The 23,296-nt window shown below is 34.8% G+C and overlaps 1 protein-coding gene across 1 annotated transcript in view; it reads right to left on the bottom strand.

Moving 5' to 3' along the window:
- The window catches only part of tmem8b (transmembrane protein 8B), a 61,813-nt gene that overhangs the window by 17,181 nt on the left and 21,336 nt on the right, over positions 1–23,296 (bottom strand). Inside the window, exons 6-9 of the mRNA XM_028458639.1 lie at positions 17,647–18,029; positions 10,081–10,177; positions 8,739–8,862; positions 2,650–2,792 (exon numbers count right to left, since the gene is read on the bottom strand). Coding sequence (XP_028314440.1) covers positions 2,650–2,792; positions 8,739–8,862; positions 10,081–10,177; positions 17,647–18,029 — 747 coding nt within the window. The remainder of the gene's footprint in view (positions 1–2,649; positions 2,793–8,738; positions 8,863–10,080; positions 10,178–17,646; positions 18,030–23,296) is intronic.

Genomic DNA, 23,296 nt, shown 5'->3' with positions numbered 1-23,296 from the left:
GACATTACAGAAGAACGTTTGTTTAGATGGGTTTCAGAGATAATAGAAAACTGAATTAAAAAAAAAAAAATCTTGATCTGCTTGAACTCTGGATAAACTTCAGCAAAATCTCAGGGTATTTTTGGGTTGATGGATGAAAACATGTTCTTTTAAAGATAAAACAGCCTGTCTCCATAGAGTATCCTTTGAATTTACACTGTCTCCTAAATAGTATAAAATATTTATTACTCCACAAGATGAATGCTTTATCAACAGTTTTTTACAGACAAAAAGAAAGCAGATGCATGTGGAGTTGTTTATCTTGCACAATGGGAACTCTTTGTGTGCCGTGGTGCTTTTCCTGCTTTGCCATATTGGATTTTTATCAAGCGCTGGATTAGATGAGACAGTGGGAATTAAATATTCGCCAACACAGTTGAAGGGAGGTTTTGCACTGTGAGACCGGCCAAGGGCAAGCGCTGAATGCAAAGACCCTGCCAGCGAGCAGTCACACATATGAAGTATGACAATGAATTTAACTGAAGAGAAACCAGGGGCGATAACAGCAGATCAAAGGCAGGATTTTAAAAAGCCTCCGAGGACATGCTTTGTTTGGTTTAATAAGCTGATGTTTTATTGAAGATAAGTTCCAAATTAAGGAGCTGTTTTATCCTCTTATTATATTGGCTTTTATTATCAAATTAATAGCAGGGTACGGCATCAGTCATTAAAAAGTGGTACGTAAACATTCAACTGCAGTGCTGTGGGTTTTACAAATACATTATATGCACTGTGTCCTCATTTTCTTCCTAATGTGTGTGATGTATTTAAACAATTATTGCACTTATCTACGGTGGCCCTGAAAGCTTACAACACAACGCAACGCAATGCAACACAACACAACACAACACAACACAAAAGCCACAACGGAAGCAAAAATCCATGAAGAAGAGAGAATTTCAGGGAGGTTAAAAAATCAAATCTACAAAGAGTTTAAACAATAGTTAGAATCGAAAAAAAAGCATTTTAAAATTGTAAATATGTATTTATATCAACTAAGTATGTTATTTATATTTAAGGTAGGTTATAAAAGAAAATCCATGAAGAACAGTGAACTTAAAGTTAAAAAGTAAAATCAACAAAAAGTTTAAACAGTAGTTTGACTCAAACAAATACTTTTTGTAATTGTAAATATGTATGTACTGTATATCGGATAAGTATATTATTTATATTTAAGGGAGGGTATAAAAGAAAATCCACGAAAAAGAATGAATTTAAGGGAAGTTTAAAAAAAATCTACGAAAAAAAGTTTAACCAAAAGTTAGAATTGAACAAATACTTTTTGTAATTGTAAGTATGTATATCAAGTAGGTATTTTATTTATATTTTCAAAATTAAGTATACTCCGCCTCTTGGGGGTTCTTTTTATCGCTAACTATAGAAAGAAAAAGTTACTTCACTCTTCTTCATGGACTTTTTACTTTGATTGTGGCTTTTGTGTTTTAAGCTTTCAAGACCACTGTATATATCAGAAGCGTAATTATGTTATAGTTAGAAATAGTTCATACATTTAGACACATTGTTGAAGCTCAAAAAGAGATATTAAAGTAGATGTACTGAAAATATTGATACATTTAATGGTGCAAAACATTTTTCAGAGTGAGAAACAATATGAGCACAGGTGTTATTGTCTCTAGAGACACAGTTTCCGCTACATGCACACATCAACTATCTGGGGAAATTTTCACATTGCGTTCGTGTTTGGTGACCTAAAGGAAGTTTGGTCAGGTGGATTTTGTTGCTGCAGTGTGAGTTTAATGTGTGAGCAACTTGTAAAAATAGAAGCTCCATCAACCTGCCTCAGTCTTGTTAAAAATGCAACGTAAATCAAAAGCTCAGTTAACGATGATCAGATTGTGAAAAAGGAAGACGATTCTTCTCTTGTCAGGAGCGTAACACAACTAGACTATGGCTGTGTTCGAAATGGCATACTAATATTTTACTCACACTGACGTCTCAATGAGTATGTAGTGCATTCACATTAGATAGTATGGAAAGATTAAGTACGTGAGAAATACCTGGACGTATACTATATTGGGACATTTTTGAAGTAGTCATACTCAACCGCCCCATGATGCATTGCAAGTGGAATTTAAAATCATCCTGTGACCGGCTTTAAGCTAAAAATCAAACATGCCCTTATCAAAACAAAAACATCTCTTCTCGTCTTCCATTAGTTTTTTAAACGCTTTTGTAAATAAGGCTCTTGTTTTGAAGTTAACCGGAAGTTATGTCAGTAGCATGACGAAGGGTCTCCGAAAATCTCAGAAATGTCGGCATGAAATGTGTTTCTGAGAGTTTTATAGATCAAATGTCCACATGTTGATATTCTACTTGGTCACTTTCTCACTTAAAATGTTTTCAGAACTTTCAAAGGTGGAGAATCAACGGAAATATTTAGTCTCAGTGTGCTTCAGGTGTTTGTCGTAGGTTCGAAATGCATCTTGGGAAACATAGAAGTATAGTTCAGTGGGGACAGTCATCATCGGTCATCATCCTAACCATACTTGTAATATATAGTAGACAGTACTGTATATATTCATTGAGTTTGTAGTGCATAGTGCGGAGTGTTCCATTTGGAACACAGCCTATATCTTTGTTAACTCTTACCTGCTTTGCATTCACATGCGGCGTAAAGGTAGTTGTTGGTGCGCAGAAGCTTGCACTGTCCATATGTTCCACAGTCATTGATGCACGGGGTTAAGTATGCACGCATGTACACTTCTGGAGTAACGTTGGTACATTGCTCAAAGCTGAAAGACAAGTAATGGGTGAAGTGAGAAACAAGCACAATCACTTAATAATATCAGCAGTGGAAACATTCAAGAACCTGACCTTGAATATGTGAGAATAACTGGTGTCCTATAAACTCAAAGTCACATATTAAAATAACCTGGATGCACTGGCATGCCTTAGGCTTTGGGATAAGCTTGTACTGAGCTTAACCTTAGATACATTGATCCCAAATATCAGTTTTAAGTACAAGCACTCACCCTCTCCCTCTATTCATAGCCATCATCATTATATTTAAGCCGGGCATTGCATCACCCTAGTCAATTTCGCCACATTTGTCACTATAATGCTTCAATAGATTACACCCCTATGCACACTCCTTCCATTGTCCCACCCTAACTCCCAACACTGCCCTCTCTTTTTACATCTTTCTCTCTACTGCATATGATTGAGAGGGAGATTTTTAATCATGTTATTGTTCATTTAATGTTTTTACTGGTGATATTAAATGTTTTACTGGGGATTTTAATGTTCTTATTGATTTTTAAGCTGTTGAAGTTTTCTGTTGCACGTTTTGATGATGTAAAGCACATTGAAGTGCCTTGTGTATGAAATGCGCTATACAAAGAAGTTTGCCCTTGCCCTAATAAAGTTTTTCTTACCCTTCCTTAGGGAGGGCTGCTGATGGTCACATTTAATCAAAAAATACTTGTATTTATTTAAGTGCAATAATAAAAACATGAATAGCTGTCGTAAAAAGATTGCACTACATGTAGTGTTGACCTTAGACAGAATGTGTCAATAATGGAACTGGTAAACTGTGCAATTTGTTTTTTTATACTTGGTTGGAAATTGAAAGATGTTTAAAACTAATAGTGTGATCATCTGTAGTAGACAATGCATCTGAACCAATGTCTATGGTTCTCATTGTGTACCATCAAACGAAGGACAAAGTCAACTTTTCAGCATTTACTCTCTTTAGAAAAGGACGTTTTCATTCTCAATGGGAGCTTTCACGTTAAATAAAAAAGAGAAGAAAGTCAGTTTTGACACCAACAACTGAAAACTGATTTCAGCCTAAGATATAAAAAAAAATATCTATCACGCCCTGTTACTTTTATCTTGTTATCATTGACAGAAAATGAAGCTCAGGCAGGTAACATGTTGTTATCAAGTAAGCTTCTGCTTGAATGTGTGTGTGTGTGTGTGTGTGTGTGTGTGTGTGTGTGTGTGTGTGTGCGCGACCACAGCTGCAGCATCTTTTATTCCTGTCTCATCCATCAACTTAATCATAGCTTTGAGAGGCATCTCATCTTTACATGACCACATTTTCGACAGAACCAAAATCCATTATTGTTTATCTTGGTATGTGCAGGTTTTTTAACCCAAACTTTTGGCGTGAGTGCAGGATCGCTTTCCACGCCATCTGTTATTATGTTCTATTTAAATGCAGTCAGGAGTCCCGAGCGGATCGTGAAAAATCGGCCTAATTTCATTCTGTTCACATTGTTATGCCATTTAGGGCTCAGCAAAACAGCTCAGTCTGCCGAATAGCAATTACTGTCAAAAAAACTTAACTGAAGCGTCTTCACTGACTTATTTTTCAGACTTGCTTAAAACAGCTCTCAGAGAAGAAAAGTGCATTTATTGATTAAAAAAAGGAACTTTTAGAAATGTAAATTGAAAAAAAAATCTAAATTCTTTTTTTTTTTTTAAACCTCATCAGCAGCAGTTTTCCAGCAGGAATAATGTGTTTTGTTCTGCTTATCATGCACACAGAGGGCAATTCCCTTTAGTTTTAATAATAAACACAAAAAAAATCTGCAATCTGGACTTCTTTCTTGTGATTTATTAGTTTTGCAAAATCAGCAGATTGATGAAGCCACAGCCAAAACAGTCTGCTGTTGATGAAAAACTGTAAACATGGAGTTATTTTGTCAATGAAAAATGATTGTTTGTAAACAACAAAATACTTGAGACGAGTTTTAAAACAAGTCTAAATTTTAAACATTTTAATTTTCCAGCTTTAAACAAAAAAGATTATAATAAAAGCCAAATGACTTCCTGTCAACCTCAAATTGAAAGCATAAAAGTGGAATTAGAGCTCATAGCATTACTCATACTGAGCCCTATTCTCACGTTTGCGCTTAAAGCTGCAGTATGTAGAATCGTGAGACTGGAATTTAAACAACCAAGCTCCCCCCTACACTCCTTGTTTCCAATTCACCGGCATATTCTTGAACATGCACAACTGTAGAGTTGTTTGCAGTGACGTTGTTGCTAAATCTAGCGAATTTTCAACTTCTCTTACCAACTTTTTTCCTCAAAAAATACGATTGATAAATGTAGTGACTGTTTCTTGTGTTACTGAACAGTTTTCTGATGTTTTAGGGACTGAAAGCTCGTATCACTCTGCATTTGATGGGGACTTTTCCTGCTGGAACGCCTGCCATTCCACTTTCACTACCTCGTTTTTAACGCACATTCAGTTACAAGCACATCTCCAACCCGTATTCTCCTATCCAGACTCCTGACATTTCCATTGCAAGTAAATGAACCGAGCGCAGTGAATGAAGGTGGTCTGATGTGCTTCGTTTATAAGGAGGCAGACTGGACCATGAAGTAATTTTTTTTTTCGGCGGTCTGGAAATCATGGAACATCGAAATTTCCTAAAACTTGTTAATGTCATTGAAAGCTGTGAAAATGATAAAGCACATTTTTAATTTGAAGAGGTCTTATTCATTGAAGAACAATGAAAAAAATGTATTTGATAAGATTATTGCAGTGTGCGGAATCGGCCACATTATGCTGTCCGAGCCACAGTTAAAATGGTTTGTGTGGAAAGCACAATTTTATCAAGCTACTATCGGAACTTCCTACATTCAGAAATGATAAGCACATCGATCATCATCATCATCATCATCATCATCATCATCATCATCATCATCTTCTGTCGTCAATACACTGTGAGCTCTAGTGTGTGCAGAGCTGCAGGTTTAAGGGTAATAATGCGAGGTGGACTTTGACAGTGTCTACATGCACATAAAGAAACGTTGAAGTGCAAATGGCAGAATAAGGTCCACTGCTTTTAATGACAAAATTCATCATTTTGGCCATTTACTGTTGTGTGTTGAACATTAACACGTTTTATGTGTAGTATATTTGCAGCTGATCACAGTCAACAAAAAGCAGATCAATGGTATAATCCAAGGCCTAGTTAAAGTAATTAAAACTACACCTTTTTTAATCTAATAAATGCTGTTTTCAGGAGCAACAAATGCATTTCAGTCATTTATTCTGTCTACAATAAAAACTGTTATTGTTGCAAAAACTTTGGTAACTAAATTAATCAAACTCCAGTCTATAGAATAAAATGTAACAGAATTTTCTAATATTTCTACACATTAAAATGAAATAATTCCTTCATCTTCTGACCCACTTGTTCCTGTTTAGAGTGGTGGGGGTCTGCTGGTTTCTATCTCCAGCTATTAATGGGTGCTAGGTGAGGGGTGATACACCCTGGTCACGGCACCGGTCCATCACACACACTGACAGACAAAAACGCACTCCTCCATCACACATACAGGCAATTTAAATATTCCAATCAGCCTAATATACAAGTTTTTGGATGGTGGGAGGAAATCGTACTTTAAAACCTATGGAAGCATAGAGAGAACATGCAAACATGGGATGGGATTGGAGACGGAAATTATAATCTCTTCTATTAACATGTTAAAGCAAATTGATATGATTTAAAAAATAAAATAAATGAATAAATTAAACTAAACTAAACTTCACACATAAAAGAACCAGAAAAGTGCCCACATTTTCACATTATTAAGTATTTTTAGATTTTACCTTTCTAACAGCACGTGATAGCAAAAAAATAAGAGTATCACCTCTTCGAGTTCTGAGCTAATTAAAACAATCTTTACTTTATATTGTTCCTACATTAGAGTAAGGGTGGGAACCTCTGGGTACCTCACGTTACGATACGCGACACAAAGCTCATGGTAACGATTATCTCACTGCGATTATCGATATATTCGTCAGAAATCAATCTATGACAAAAAAATCTCTGAAATACAATAAATTGAAAAAGTGTCCTATGAACAGTGACACTATTTTAGTGCAACATTTCTGTAAATAAGTGTCAACATACCAATGTAAACGAATAAGTATCTCCAATAGTGATTTCTGTAAACAAAAAATAGGGTCTTTCTTACCAGTGACACTGTTATAGTGAATTATTCCAGTAAACAATATATTGGTTCCTTCAACAAACAGTGACAACATTTCTGTGAAGACCTACCTGCACATTTTAGTGAAAAAGCAGAAAAGGTTTTGGAAAAAAAAAAAAAAAATTGATACTTAGCGTGAGCTTATCAATAATCAATCGTGCTACATCAGAGTAGTGCTTTGTTTTATTATTATTTAGCTCCATTTAGTGACTTTAAAGAAATAATACCCTTAGAAAAAGCAATTTAGAACAATATATATATAAACCCAGGTCCTTCTCAACTGTAATAAACATCTTCAACTGGCAATTTGTAAGTTAAAAAAAAAAAAAAAAAAAAAAAAAAAGGTTTCACAGCATTCCTTCAACACAAACACTCTCTGCTGGCTAACCATTACCACCATTACCAAACAAGCCTCTTTGTTTTCAAAGTGCCAGAACAAAGACTCTTTTAAAGCATATGGCAGAGAGGATTTAACACAAGTTAAATCATTAAAAATAAAAAATAAGGAGTGAATACTCTATACAGTATGTGCTCTTCTAATGACTAAATAATATACTATTTTTATACTTTCTTTTGCTCAATGTGTTGTTATGACATATCTGGGTATAATGAGCTCAGTGTTAAAATAATTGGGCAGTGCATCACTCTGCGTCTACATTCTAGCGCTAGCCGTCTATGCTATTCTATTTGTTTAATTCCTTTCCAACTTAACTGAAACAACAATTTTATTTTCCTGGAAAATACCCGTGTACAGCCATGAGTATCAGATTGTTTCTAATCAAAATAATTGTGAATATATTAAGTACAGGGTGAGTTTGACAGAATAAAAAGCTGCAATATTGCACACCTTCATTCATTTTGAATAGAACCACTTTACCACAATTGATCCAGAAGATCTGACTTCAAATATTTTTTAGATAATTTGCTTTTTTCTTTTCTTTTCTAGACATCACTCTCTAAATTATTACACACAGCAATAAAGTAAATGCCAACTAACCATTGTTATGTAATTGTGAAGCACGTTTCCAACCTTTACAGTGCTGCTTATTCATTTTAGTATACAAACCAAAACATTATTCTAGAAATGTTTAAAATGACATTATAACTAACAATTTATTGTAGAAATGTTTAAAATATCATTTTTATCAACATTATATTGTAGAAATGTTTAAAATAATTTTCCAGAAATGTTTAAAATACCATTATTACCAACAATTTATTGTAGAAATGTTTAAAATGCCATTATTGCCAAATCAGTATTGTAGAATTGTTTAAAATAGTGTTCTACAAATGTTTAAAATACCATTATTACCAAAATATTATTCTAGAATTCTTTGAATTACAATTATTAACAAAACATTATTCTAGAATTGTTTAAAATACCATTATTACCAAAATATTATTCTAGAATTGTTTAAAATACAATTATTATCAAAATATTATTCTAGTATTGTTTGAATTACAATTATTAACAAAACATTATTCTAGAATTGTTTACATACCATTATTATCAACATATGAATCTAGAAATGTTTAAAATACCTATATTACCAAAATATTAATCTAGATATGTAAAAAAATATCATTATTATGAAAACATTATTCTAGAAAAAAAAATAATAAGAAGAATATATATATATATATATATATATATATATATATATATATATATATATATATATATATATATATATATAGATATATATATATATAAGCGGGCTTACCCATGTTTCGTGCCACAAATGGAGCGCAAACTGAGGTACCAGGTTCCTGTTTGTGGATAGGGAATCCTTAACTTGGTGATATTAGCAGAGACGTTCACAGAAAGATAAAACCCAGATCCTGAATCTGAGAAATAACAGAAGAGAAATGTTAGATGAGTAAAATATGAAGTTCTCAATGGCATTTGTATTAAACTTGAAAAATGATCTCTAACACTTTACTTGAAGTTCTATACATAATGCTGATATTACGCTGTCATTAAATGTCATTAGCATGAATTAGGTTTGGTAGGGTTAGGGTCAATTACATTTTTCAGTTGCAATTGTGTTTTCAAATGCCCATGATCAATTACAATTAAATTATGGTTACAGTGACCATAATTTTTCAAATTACAATTCAATTACAATTATTTTTATTCTCAGAAAGTCAATTACAAATACAATTAATCACGATAACTGTGCCTGAAATAAATAACGTAATAAAATTCAATCTTCCTCTTGTGTTAGCTTTCTGTTCGCTTCTCTTGTGATAACGGGTCTGAAATCAGCTGTAAAATACACAAAAAAACAAATATTTATCATCTCAATTCTTTCCTTTCTCTTGGTTACCTCATTAGGCTTCCTAAACAAAGAAAATATAGTTTTAATATTTTTGGTGTGGACATCTGAGCCTTTTGTGTGTCAGTTTTAAATGGTAAAATGTTGTAAAGCCTCATATGAAACATATTTGATCAATTGTTAACTACATATGTGTAGAACTGTACATAGAACTGTAACATGGTTCCCCAGTTTTGTGTTAATTTGACAATTTTCATAGAATTTTCAATGCAATTACATTTACAAAGTCAATGATCTAAACTCAATTACAATTCAATTACGATTATGGCAGAAAAACAACATATTTTTAAAATTACAATTATAATCCCGCCATATATATATATATATATATCCTCATTCTTCTCAATGTTTATTTATTTGTTTATTTCTCATCTTAGTGGCTCCATTTTTAAATACACTTATCTATCTTTCTTTAATTTTCTCTGTATCTGGCACTACAAAAGTTGTCTCTTAATTTTGTTGTACATTGTGTATAATGAAAATAAAAGCATTCTATTCTATTCTATACTGTTCTATTAGGGGTTAGGGTAATGAACAACCTTCATAACACCTTATTCATGCTAATGACAGGTGTCATGTCATAATAATGACGGCGTAATGTCAGCCTTATGTATAAAACTTGTGTTACCAAATAATCTTTTCACTTTAACTGTAACATAACATAACTATACTAATGAATGGATAGAAATCGTGGCAAAATGTTCACAAACTGTTTATGAAGTCATACCTGACTCGCATTTAAGTGATGAGTTCTCTTGTAAGAAAAGAGGCATCCCGTGGTTCAAGCAGCCAAAAAGCGTGACATTAGCTCCTTTCAGCGTCGACTGCAGGAGCAACACAAGCAAATGTCATTCATCTGTTCAGCCATCAACCATCTGCTGCCACCATGCTGGCGAGCTAAAAAGCCTCCACCAAGGCATGGGGTCGCTTTCCCTTCCAGCCATAAAGTCAGGAAATCTGAAAACTAACAAATCAAGTGAAAGAGCTCTCCCTCTGCCTGCCCCCAGGCAGCAAAATGAAGATGTTGGCAGTTTATCTCCTTAAAGCATCAATTATAGATTAACATGCTCATGCATTAGAAAACCCTGGAAGATTATTCAAGCTTTGGGAAACAGCACGTGTTTATCTGAACCCACTCGTTCTGTGCGGAGGTGAACAGATGCCACGGCACTCGGAGATGATGTGTCAATGACAGAAAAATAGAAGTAAAAAACAGCAGAAAGAAATCATTGTGCACTAATGCAGCCCATTTCTCTCACATCACCAGTTTCATTCTAAACCAAGTCATATCTATTATCCTTCTGAATGAATAGTGGGAGCAGCTGGTCCTGCAAATGATGCGTAGTTACTGTCAACATTTTCAGATAAACAACAAAAAGTCCTTTTTTATCTTAGCGAGAACAAGTTTTAGCCATTAAAAGACATTAATGAGAGTCTGAGGGAAATTGAACTTGTTGGTGTGAAAAACGTCACACAATTATTTATTGAATGAACAGAGTTTCTAAAAAAAGCCATTTGTGCAAAATGAACATAATGTATAGGAACACAGTTGGACGGTTCTGATTTATGCAATAAATTACCAACACTTCCTCTGGTAGTGATGTTATCAGTAAGTTATCAGTATCGGCAGATATTAGAATAACAAGTTCTGATGAACTACGGTGGGGCCCGCGGAACGTCTCCACACCGAATAGCACGTACCACCTTCCTGAGAATTCAGTCAAATGACTCAGTTTTACCGAGTTTTGCACAACGTAAAATCGTCATCTACATTGAATTGCTTTTGAAACGATATATCACATGACTACGTATGTTCTGATAAATTTACAAATAACCCCCCCCTCCCCCTTCAAGGCAAGGCAAGGCAAATTTATTTGTATAGCGCATTTCATACACAAGGCAACTCAATGTGCTTTACATGATAAAACATTCAACAGCTTAAAATCAATAAGAACATTTAAAATCATCAGTAAAATCAATTAAAATCATCAACAAACACATTACATCAACAACATGATCAAAAATCTCCCTCTCAATCATATGCAGTAGAGAAAAAAAAGTGCCTTTAACTTTGATTTAAAAATGTTCACGTGATGCTGACTTCAGCTCTGCTGGCAGTTTGTTCCACTTCTTTGCAGCATAACAACTAAACGCAGCATCACCATGTTTACTGTGAGCTCTGGTCTCCACTATCTGACCTGTGTCCATAGATCTGAGAGACCTGCTGGGTTCATACCTGACTAATATGTCACTGATGTATTCTGGACCAAACCCATTCACAGATTTATACACCAGCAGCAGAACTTTAAAGTCTGTTCTGAGGCTGACTGGGAGCCAGTGTAAAGACTTAAAAACTGGAGTAATGTGTTCTGACCTCTTTGTTCTGGTTAAGACCTGAGCTGCAGTGTTCTGACCCAGCTGTAGATGTTTGATGCTCTTTTGGGGGATTCCTGTCAGAAGACTATTACAAAAAAGGTCTAAGAGAGGCTCTTGACATCCGCTCATAGAATATACAGTACATGAGCATTAACGAAGAAGTAGTCATTTGAAATTGGGCCCCCCGGGGGCCCCCTGGCACCCTGTGGTACTTACTAAGTAATGGGCCCCATTCATATGTTGGTATGTGTCAATGATTTACCACCAACTGTCGCAATATTTGACTCACAAATAAATGATATAATATAATTCAATATATTATATTTGTCTGGGTTTGACAGCATGTACAGACAAGGTGAATAAAAAAATTAAATATATATATATATAGGTCTGTGCTTTATCATGTTCTGTAAGTAGACATAAGAAAGATTTTTAAAAAAATTTCCTACTTACTAAACTTGGAAAGAAGTAGTCTTTTGAATTTAAATCGGTGTATTAATTCTACATGAACGCAATGATTTTCCATAAATAAAATAAATAATATCCATTACAAGCTACAGTCTTAAGTAGAAAAATGTGATTAATCGCAAATAATTACAGAAAATTGTGTGATTAATAGGTAAAAAAAAAAAAAAAAAAGATTTAATCAATTAACAGCCTTAATTATGACTTTTATTTTTGAAAGAACAAAACATACATAGTTGTAAAATATTGCACTTGTTTTAGTGTTAAACACTTGTCAACCAATACCATTTACTTGTTTTCACAGGTTGTTTTTTTAGTACTGGTAAAAAAAAATTATTTATCATTTTAATGTAAGAAAGCATGTATATTGACCATACAATTTACAACCAAGCTGAATTTTCCACCATCTTCAGATTGGTACAAATAATATTTACTTGTGTACATTCCACATATACTGTATGCCACTGACTACATTCTCTTACATATTTTAAAAGACAAATAACAAATTGGTAAATCAGACTGTCTAGGTTTGACAGGTATTTTTTTGTCTATATGTAAATTCTAACTAAACATTTCTGCTATTTCACGTGTAAATTCTGTGTGGGGTGAAACATGCAAACTCGGCTAATTCCCCGAGTTTTTCTTAAGTTTTTATGGTAATTTAAGGTGATTTCACGATTAGTGTTTGTGATTATTTGTCTTTATTCAGTTAAGGAGGGAAATTTGTTGGACAGCAATAAAAGCATAATTAGAGTTTGAACACTTTCCCACATTTGAAAGGCTTAACGTGTAATGTTATGTGCATAATGTTTATCCATAGAATGTATTTTTTTACCTAAAAGTTGATATTCGTTTTAAACACTACTGTGAAAAATGACTCCTTCCATTATTTGCTTGTCCTTGATTACAGCAAAATGCAGGTGAGTGCGATGCTTTTATCCCTTTCTACACTATCATCAGAAACATTCGTGTTCCACAAAGAAGGAAATCCACAGTTTCCTTTGATCACCACTTCTGTCAAATTCAGACTGAGCTGATAACTAGTGAGGCTTGATCTGCCTCTGCTCGTCTGTCGCGTACCAAACCAACGCTGACGATGCTGCTGCACCCTGCCAGTTTTGATGCCAATGCCGAAAACTTCCAAGATCTTAGTTGCCCTGGCAGTCAAAAACTTCACACACAGGATTTACCTGATAATTTATTAATTTGTTCATTTATGCACAGATGATCCATCTCAGATTTATGGTGTATAGGACGGGGCATGATAGAGCCAGAGGGGGAGAACATCCTTTAACTTCAGACAGACACGTCTCTCAGGTCTGAACCAAGATTTAAATCCCAATGAGACCAAAGTGATTAACACTATATCACCATGATTTTTCTCACAGATACTTGGACATCTTTTTAAACTGTTTTTATCCATATAAAGACCAGCATTAACGTTGTCGATTAATACATTTTGTCATAGTGTTGTTGACTATTCTCTTTCAGCTGCCTAGTTTAATGGATACATTAAACTAGACAACGAGATTTAGTAAAAAAAAAATTATAAATAAAAGGCAAAAACATGAATATTTCCCTAACTAAAATAAAGAAAGTACACAAAAATTGAAATAAACAATGAAGATGAAGTTAAGACTAAAAGGGAATAACAAATAATAATATAATACATGATTAAATTAAAATCAAGAACAAGAGCAGAGGGCGCAAACCTCCGCCAAGTGCAAGTTATTGACAATTATCACATTTTAAAGGTTTGGAAGATATTTCTATCCCCATTAATAACCATACAGTTGGTCCAAATGAATAAGCACCAATATTTTTTGCCAAAAAATGCGATAAAATTTGCAATCCAGATTTAATCTGGATTAAACTTGGTGGGATAATTAAATCATAATACCCAACTGAGATAAGAATATTTGAAATTTTGCCAATGATGAGTGATAGAGATTTTTTTTTTTTTTTTTTTAAACTGATCAAGAATCATATTCATCCTGTTTCCCACCAACATTTAATAGAATCTTCCATGGCATAAGGTCTGTAAAAATCATGTAAAAATCATGAAACATTTTATAAATGACCAATTACTAGCTTTCACAAATATAAAAATTCAATTAAAATCCAGAATATTTGCAGTTTTCCAGTTCTTACATCACATGACAGCAGTCATTTTTAATCTCAAATTGTTGAAAGAACTCCCAAGCTCTCCCAAATCTGGCAAATTTTCCTCAAATTATTCCATGAAATCTCCCCACATTCCCAAAATCAGGGAAATTTAAGTTTAATTTCCTGCAGAGAATGACATACTCTAATATTTTATTATTTCTATATCATTTAAACATGGAAGTGCAAACAAGGGCACATTAATCTTGAATTTGCTCCTTTCCCACCTAAAATCTGTGGCCCACTTGTGGTCAAACTGGTCCATATTTGGCCCCTGAAAGAAAATGAGTTTGACACCACTTGTTTAAGGGATCTCTGCTCTAGACGAAATAAATATTTGCTATGAATAATATCATTTGCCATCCTCAATACAACGTGAATGGTTCAGTCTGTTCTGATGTCATCTAAGATTATTAAATATCAGCATGTTTGCATGTGAACCACCTGACAGCCTTTTTAAAACACGTTAAACCAATGAAATAAACTTCTATATGTTTTCCGTTATGTTGAACTGGTCAAGGTTTACCACTGTGAAAAAAAATAGCAAGTTAGTAGAAGCTAGAACAGAAATGGTCTCAAGGTCTTCTCGTAATATTATAGTTACATTATCTATTTCTGCTTATGTCTTACCTATAAAAAGCTTTAAAAGATGGCTCTGAATCACTTAAATGGACACGTGGAGGTATCAGTGCAAATGATAAGCCATATGCATTCCTTTCACACTCCAGCACAGAGAGTGACGCAAGGCAGACGAGCAGCTCCAGCTATTGTCTCCTAAAGCCTTGCAAATCTGCCCGAGTCCCCCCCCCTCCCACCACCACCCCACCCCCCCATTGGCAGCGGCTGACTGGATTCTGTGCTTGTGACAAGCAAGTGACAGATCACCTCAGGGGGGGGGGAGGAATCTGCCCGTTGAATAATGTACCGCAACAATCTCTCAGGGGAATTTATCTTATGGCTCATCCGACCAGGTTTCATCCGAGCTCGCTGTCCTTGTGACATCTGCAGAGTGTGCATGTGCAGCCTGGAAACTCATGTTACACGCACGCACATATATACCACCAAACAGGTCAGGATCTATCCCAGTGTGCACAGTGAGGCGGTGATCGCTAATGCTAAGCTAACACAAGAGAGTGCAAAGAAGAAGAATATTTTGTTGTCAAATTAATAAATAGATTATTGATTGAAAATAATATTGTTTTCCTAATCATTCACTGTATGTGTTATGTCGTAGAGACATACGGCTTGTTCTCTTTAAAATGGGCGTGTGCGGGTTATGATTTAAGGATCAATCATTGATTTCATCTCTGTGTGTTCAGGGAAGATAAAATATGATCTTAGTCTGTTTATCATCAGAACAGAAGACTGTGAAATCATAAAATCTGATATATTACATATGTGAGTACTCATTATATTGAAATGAGGTCTGTTCTTCATGTTAGTTTGGATCTGTTATTGATATTAAATTCAAAGAATTAGCAGGTTTACGTCCCAGTTTGGAATATTTTTCAATATGAGGCTTTTGTTTTGTCTCTCATCATGTTTGCGTGTAGTCTCAGGTTAATTTGTCATTGTTGGTTTGTTTCCTGTGTCTGGTTGTGGGTTAATTCCTCCATGTTTACTGAAGCCCCAGTTCTTTCGTCTGTATAAGGGGTTTAAAAAATCCGATAATCCACACATCTACCGATGTATGAAATGAGAACATTGATATAACCATGATATATACTTCAACAGTATTAAGTTGGTTAACAAAAAATGTTTTACAATAGTTTTTGTTAAGTAGTTTCTATAACTATAGACTATGACTAATTAAAAAAAAACACGTTTACAAAAACTATATCAAGACATCTATATTTTTGGTGAAACCATACTTTCATCACATGGGATGAAATCCAATCAGAACTCATGTGATCATGTGGTCTTACGCATTGATCACATAAATCTATAACAGATTTAGTGAAGAAGAATCTTAATGTCATTTATCTAACTAAAACTAGACTTGTTTATTTTTTTTAAAAAAAGAGCAAATTGTATCTTTTGGCTAAATTAGGGCCAAAAGTTCCTAGGCTCCTTGAAGGCAACATAATTAGCCTTTTTGTTCAGCTGTCACTCGTGTTTCCACGCCCCTCTCAGTTGATGCCACGCCCCCTGAATCAAAACAAAACAGTTTAATACAGTTATGTAAATTTCAAATACATTGATTCAGGTTTTAAAATGTATTTTTTGTGTCCTCCTCCACAAACAACAACATATTTTATTCATTTAATACCATAAAATCTTCAACTAGCACCTTTTTAAGTTCCTTTTTGGATCTCCTCAAATGAAACACATTTTTCTTTGTGTTAACTTTCCTCCAGTTTCTGTCTTTTGTGATAAACAACCGCTGCAGTCGGCTTAAGGTGTTCTTAATAAATGTGAAATAGATATTTATCTAACTCCCGGTAAGATAGCCAACAAAAAAAAGGTGATATTCATCCTAAATGTCAGGATATTTCTTTGAAGTACACAACCAAAGATATCTCTTTGGGCTTTGAGCTTTATTCGCTGACTTGCCTCCTATTAGGATTAAAATGTTTAAAAGTCCATCTGTTAGCCTGCTGCTCTCTTGCTTCTGGGTCCCTGTAGACCAGCAGAGCGACAGCAGGTGCATTCCTAATATTGTCACTATCTCAAGGACAGATCAGCAGTGACATATCAAATCCGGCTCCGCTCTTTTTTTTTTTTTTTTTTTTTTTTTTTAGCATTATTTCCCACTTTTTTAAGCTTTCGCTTTTGAGACATATGCCAAAAACACAAATTCAATTACGTTTTTAGTTGAAAAAAAAAAAGGAATTAAAATAAAGGTGAAAAAACGGAAGAAAAAAAACAATAAGAAAACATGAAGAAAAAAAATTAAAAGGTGAAAACAAATAAAACACATTTTTAAAAATGAAAAAGAAGAAGAGGAAAAAAGTAAGTAAATGTGCCTATGTCTAGTAAAAGAGTTCAGTCATATATGTTAGATACAAATTCCTTTGAACAAATTAAAATGTGAAAATATATTTAATAAACATTTTTAAAAATGGGGAAAAAAGAGAGGTGGAAAAAGAAAAAAAAAAGTGTTCATGTGCTTTTTAGTAAATGTGCCTATGTCTATTAAAAGAGTTCAGTCAAATATGACAGTTGAAAAAATCTGGCAGCAACAAAACAGACATTGAAGCAAAGTACATACATACACAATGGCTTAACATTTTAAGGAAAAACAAATACAAATCAAACTGTGACAAAAACCCTCCACTGTGGTACTCACTGTGTTCAGTTTGAGCTCCATGTTAAGGACTCCTCCACTGTCCAGCACAGGCATCAGGTTGATGGCAAACACGGCCGCTCTGTCCGGTGGAATCGATATGTTTGGACCGAAGAAGACGTAGAAATGAACGGAGAAGGTGTCCAGCTCGTTGCGCAGAGTGGGACGGATGGGCCAGCATTTGTTATCGTCTGTGGTCGGGGCCAGGTAAATAACGCTGTCCTTAGAGCTGTGCAGGGGACTTACATTCTGGGCCAGGCCAGGCAGCACTGCCATTAGCAATGTGTCAGACAGGGAGAAACCCATCGCTGTTCCAAACGACTGAGGCATGTTCATAGAGGAGCTGGGCTGGGCTTGGTCCTTCACAGAGCTGGGTTTAGAACAATCTGTCAATAGAAGGACAATGTCAAGAACGTAAGAGATCAATCACTGGGATCTGCAAGTCTTATTACCTCCGCCAAGGAGGCAATATTTTCACCAGCATTTATTTATTTGTTTGTCTGTTAGCAGAATTACCTGAAAAGTTCTTAAAGTGTAAGTAAATTCAAATACTTGACTAAAATGTGAAGAGTGGGACCTGGATCAATAAACTACATTACTTTATACCTAATCGTATATGTGTTCAGCAGAAAAAAATGGTTACACTTTAACGGATTTTGACAAACTTTTAACCAAAGTTCACCTTACACCGTGGAAGATTCCATTACATTTTGGAGGGGATCCGGATCAATATACTGATTTTGGATTGTTTCCAAAAATTGAAGCTCATGTTATTACTTCTGCCGAGGAGGTAATATTTTTACCAATGTTTATTTATTTATTTGACTGTTAGTGCATTACTTTGAAAGTACTTCACAAATATTGACAAAAATGTAAACAAAAACAGACCTTACGCCATGGACGATTCCATTAAAATTTGGAGGGGGATCTGGATCAATATACTGATTCTGGATCGATTTCAAAAATCCCTATCCTACATCTCATCATTGGTAAAATTTCAAAAACTCCTATCTCAGTTTGTAATGACTGATTTCTATGAAATTTGACTCTTATATCGAGTTTCCTTCAGATCAGATCCTTATTGTGCATTTCATTGGGATTTTTCAGAAAAATGTGTTGTAGCCCATATATTTGGACCTACTGTATGGTTATTAATGGGGATAGAAATTTCTTACAAGCATTTAAAGCAGGGATTCTCAACTGGTGGGTCTCTACTGGGGGGGGTCGTGGTCAGCTGGTCATAAATAAATAAATGCTTAATGTCTCATGTTAGACTTGTCTTTTATTTTGAAATAAACTTTTGTTTTGACAGGCATGCTGTGAAATGCATGTTGCACTGGAAAATATATAGATTTATATTTTTAAAAAGATTATATACGTGTGTTTCCTACAGCTATTTTGGAAAAACTGAATTTGCTTTGTTGAATTAAAAAAAAAAAAAAAAGGGTCGTGATTAATGAACGTGGCAAAATGTGGGTCCCAAGGTGAAACCAGTTGAGAACCCCTGGTTTAAAGTTTGAATGATCATGGTACCATGATCAGGATCAATGATCCAGATTACTGCCATAATCTGGCCGAGAAGAGATTTGATGTTTGGCGGAGGTTTGTCCTTTCTATTCTGAGTGCTCTTTTATGTCCATTTCTTTAGAAGAAGATTGAGGGGTCATACTCTTGGATGAATGAATGGATGGATTATTTCATTATTTGTTTGCTTCATCTGAGATATAAAAATACCTCATAATATCATCCAATCTATAACCTAATCAGATTATCACAAAGAAACTTCAGTAAACATGCCAGTTTAAATATTCTCGTCTGGCTGCTTTCCATAATGTAAATGCCAAGTTTCAGCGCCTTACAATGCATTTTAATGACCCCCCCAAAAAAAAAACTCCCTGTACCGGTAATTTCAAACAATGTGGTTTGGCTCAATACAGAGCAATTTAATGCAAAATTATGACTGATAGAAACTGTCAAACAACTAGGGAGGATTTTGAAGGCATTTCTAGCATGGCCTTGTTTGCATAGCACTGTCACTAAAATGGTTTGAAGTATTTTGATGCCCATTCAGGCTGTTGAGGGACACTCAAAAAAACAGAATAGTCTGACAGTGCAGACATGGGACAGGGGCAACCTTTGTGAATACAAAGAGTTTGGAATTAAGAAAGGCACTTGATAGATACAGAATACGTGTGTGGGAGGATGGGGGTGGAAAGAAAGTGTAAAAACATTGTTTACAGACGTCAATAATCCAAAGAATAGGCTTTGGTTTGCTCCTAAATCTGTAAATCTTCTTCAGTGTCCGATCTTATATCAAGGCTAAGTCTGCTAGAGCAGTGGTTCTCAAACTTTGTTGGCTCAAGTACGCCTTTCTCTCATTTCTGAATCAAGCACCCCCCTTTGTCCAACGACAACAAGTATAATGATGGAATAAATGACTCCTAACACACATATTAAAGAATCTCATTTGATAAACAAGTGGAATGAAACAGTATTTAGTGCCTCCCGAATAGATTTATTTCTATAGTTTTTCTCTAGTCATCTCCCTCCTTGTATTTTCAGTTCATGTTCTAATCAAGATCATTTTGTGTATTGTATGTGTCATTTTGTGTATTTGTTGTTTGTCTGTTCTTTTTATTATTCAGTATATTTTTTTTACCTAATTCTGTGTGTTTTTGTTGTCATTTTTGTGTGTTGCTGGTAAATTATTCTATTTCAGCGTGTGTGTCTTTGGTGTCGTTTGGTTGTTTCTTATGTCGTTTTGTATGTTTCTCTGTTATTTTTGTGTATTTCGTAGTGATCTTCTTACAAGAAAAATACACACAAGATTGTTGTGTCTATTTACTGCTTATTTAGTGTGTCTTTGTTGTCGTTTTGTGTGTTGCTGGTAATAGTAATATTTTTTTCTCTTAGTGCGTGTGGTTTTTGTTGTTGTTTGTCTGTTCTTTTTATTATTCAGTATATTTCTCTCTTATTTTGTGTTTTTGTTGTCGTTTTGTGAGTTGCTGGTAAAGTTGAGTGATTATCATTTTTAACTAAAAATAAACATAAATCCCCATATTTTTTATGCTTTAATTTGAGAAACACTGTGCTAGAGTACAGATGCTGTTCAAATAACAATAAATAATAAAGTGCAACCTAGTTTTACTGCACTCCAGCCTCTAAACGCTGCTTAATATTAGCAAATGAAAACATGATACAGAAATCCCAAGCTGGCTCATAACAAAAATAAGTGCAGGAAAGTGTGAAAAGGTACACAAGTCTGCTTGGTTCTCCCCTGATCTGGGGGTGTTTTCTTCAATTTGAAATCCTGAAAGGTCAAGTAAGATCTGCCTGCCAGGCACATGGAGAGACTGAGTGTGAATAATTAGTGTCAGCGTTGCTATGGTGAGAAAGTGCCGTGTACAGCATGGAGCAGAGGGAGGGGATCGCTACACAGGAGTGGACTTCCCACTGACTTGTGAGACATCCCCGTGGAGTGAGCTGGGAGGATATCTTGACTCTCAACAGACCAAAAACAGCATGTCGCTGTTCAGCGTGGTATTACTGGACTCACAGAAAGCCCTCGTGAAACATTTCACTTTAGCTCTCGAGCTTTTCCTAAGCGGTCGTTTAAATTGTCAAACAGAACTGGGCCGTTCTTCTCTCAAAATACTTGTCTAAACCACTTATATTAGTGGGCCCTTAAATGCTTGATTTATGCTCTTTTTTTCAAACAATCACAGAAAAACACCCTGTTTTAGAAACGGTAACCTTTTAGACAACTCTATCTATTTAGTTTAAGTAGAAGTTTGTGACATGACTAAACCAATACTGGCCACGGACTAGTAACAGGCAACTATGCACTTTGAGTGAACTATTCCATAACCCCTAGTCCAGTAGGAATAAGGAATGACAACTATTCTCTCACTATCAGTTGTACCTATGCCAAGGAGGTAATATTTTTACGAGCAGTTTGTTTGTATTTTATGTCCCTTAAGGCGGGCAGACACTGTGCAATTTTTTCAATTGTTGCACTCTGCTCCAGCTCAAATTGTGCGACTCAATTGCAGAGTCCAAATGTGCGCAGCTCACGATTCATATTCTCACACTTTACGGACCGACACTCTGACGCGACCTGACTGCTCACACTGTACGTCCATACACGGCACATCGTTGTCTTGTTTCCGGAAATGCAACGTACAAATTAGAAGAAGAAAAAGAACTCTGAAGCGTCGCCATTAAAACAGAAGAAAAATAAGTTGATTCATATCTCAGTTCATTACTGACTGATCTTTATGACATATGATTCAGTCATTTTGGTTTGGTTTTTCAATTACCTCACCAAGTTTAATCCAGATCAGATCCAGATTGCGCACTTCATTGTGAATTATCTATGATTTGGATCTTTGGATCAACTGTATGGTTATTAATGGGGATATACAGTACATTTCTTCCACCAAAGTAGCAGGAGGAGTGCTAAAAAAGAGTTTGAAGGAGACGGTTACAGTTTGTGGAAATAAAAGCAAGAGTAGTTTCTTAAGTTATAACCAAAATAAAAAATGGAACAGTCTCAATCAATTTGTGAAATAGTAAGTGCAATTTGTGAAGTAAAAACCTGAAAAAGGCTTAAAATTTCAGGGACTCAATACACCAATTTATTTTAAAATCTAGACAGGAAGCATGTCCACATTTTCAACCAAATATATTTACTTTAAAGTTGTTGATTCACTCTCAGAACATCAGATTAAAGTGTAACCACATACTTTACTTCTGTACCCGCTTATCTATAAGAGCAATATGTCTCCACATCAAAAATATACATCATCTGATAACAGGTTTGTAATTGGTATATGAAACCTTTGAGGGAACAGTACTGCATGTTATAGCGTAAGCTACCTTGCTATGTAGGCAGGTAAGATGGTAATACTCATCAAAGCACTTTTTCCTCCTGAATATATTATAGCCAACATACACCACTGGACCTGGAAAGCCCCATATCCATCATGACCTTTAAGCCTCTCTGCACACACGCGATTGAAAAAAATGTAGCTCACTATCAGGCTTTCTGCAGAGCTGCATGATGACATTCATTGGAATCACGTGTTCAAACACAGAGACATAAATAGACATCTAAACGTTCCAGTTAAGGGCTCTCAATGACCCTATCTACTAAATATCTTTACTTTCTACCTATCTGTACAATATCTACCAGTTTATTGGATCCAGAATGTCAGCTGGTGAATTCATTTATTATAAAAGATGAGTTTATTAATGTCTTTTTTTATATTGTAAATCAAAATAGTACTTATAAATGAATAAATAAAAAAGCTTGTATTAGAGCTGGGCGATATGGACTAAAATTTGTATTTCTATATTTTTTCTCAAAATGGCGATATATATGATATGAATCTCGATAATTCTAGGTTAAATTTGCTGATGCAAAATGCCACACTGGTGTGGGGCGCTGATTGTAAAGTTACACATGCTAAACAGCAACTTTTTGCAACATTTATCAACAAACCACGTTTATTAAACGTATGTGAATTTTTTATGTTACTTTTGACCAGATTTACAGCAATGTTTGTGAAATTTGTGATATTTACTTTTCTCGTAAATATTGAATCTAAATGTTAAATATTAAATTTAAATGTTACACTTAAATCTAAATGTT

Source organism: Gouania willdenowi, chromosome 9 (genome assembly GCF_900634775.1).
Source record: "Gouania willdenowi chromosome 9, fGouWil2.1, whole genome shotgun sequence".
Taxonomy (NCBI): domain Eukaryota; kingdom Metazoa; phylum Chordata; class Actinopteri; order Blenniiformes; family Gobiesocidae; genus Gouania; species Gouania willdenowi.
Note: the sequence above shows the minus strand (reverse complement) of the source record. Positions and strands in the feature narration are given on the sequence as shown.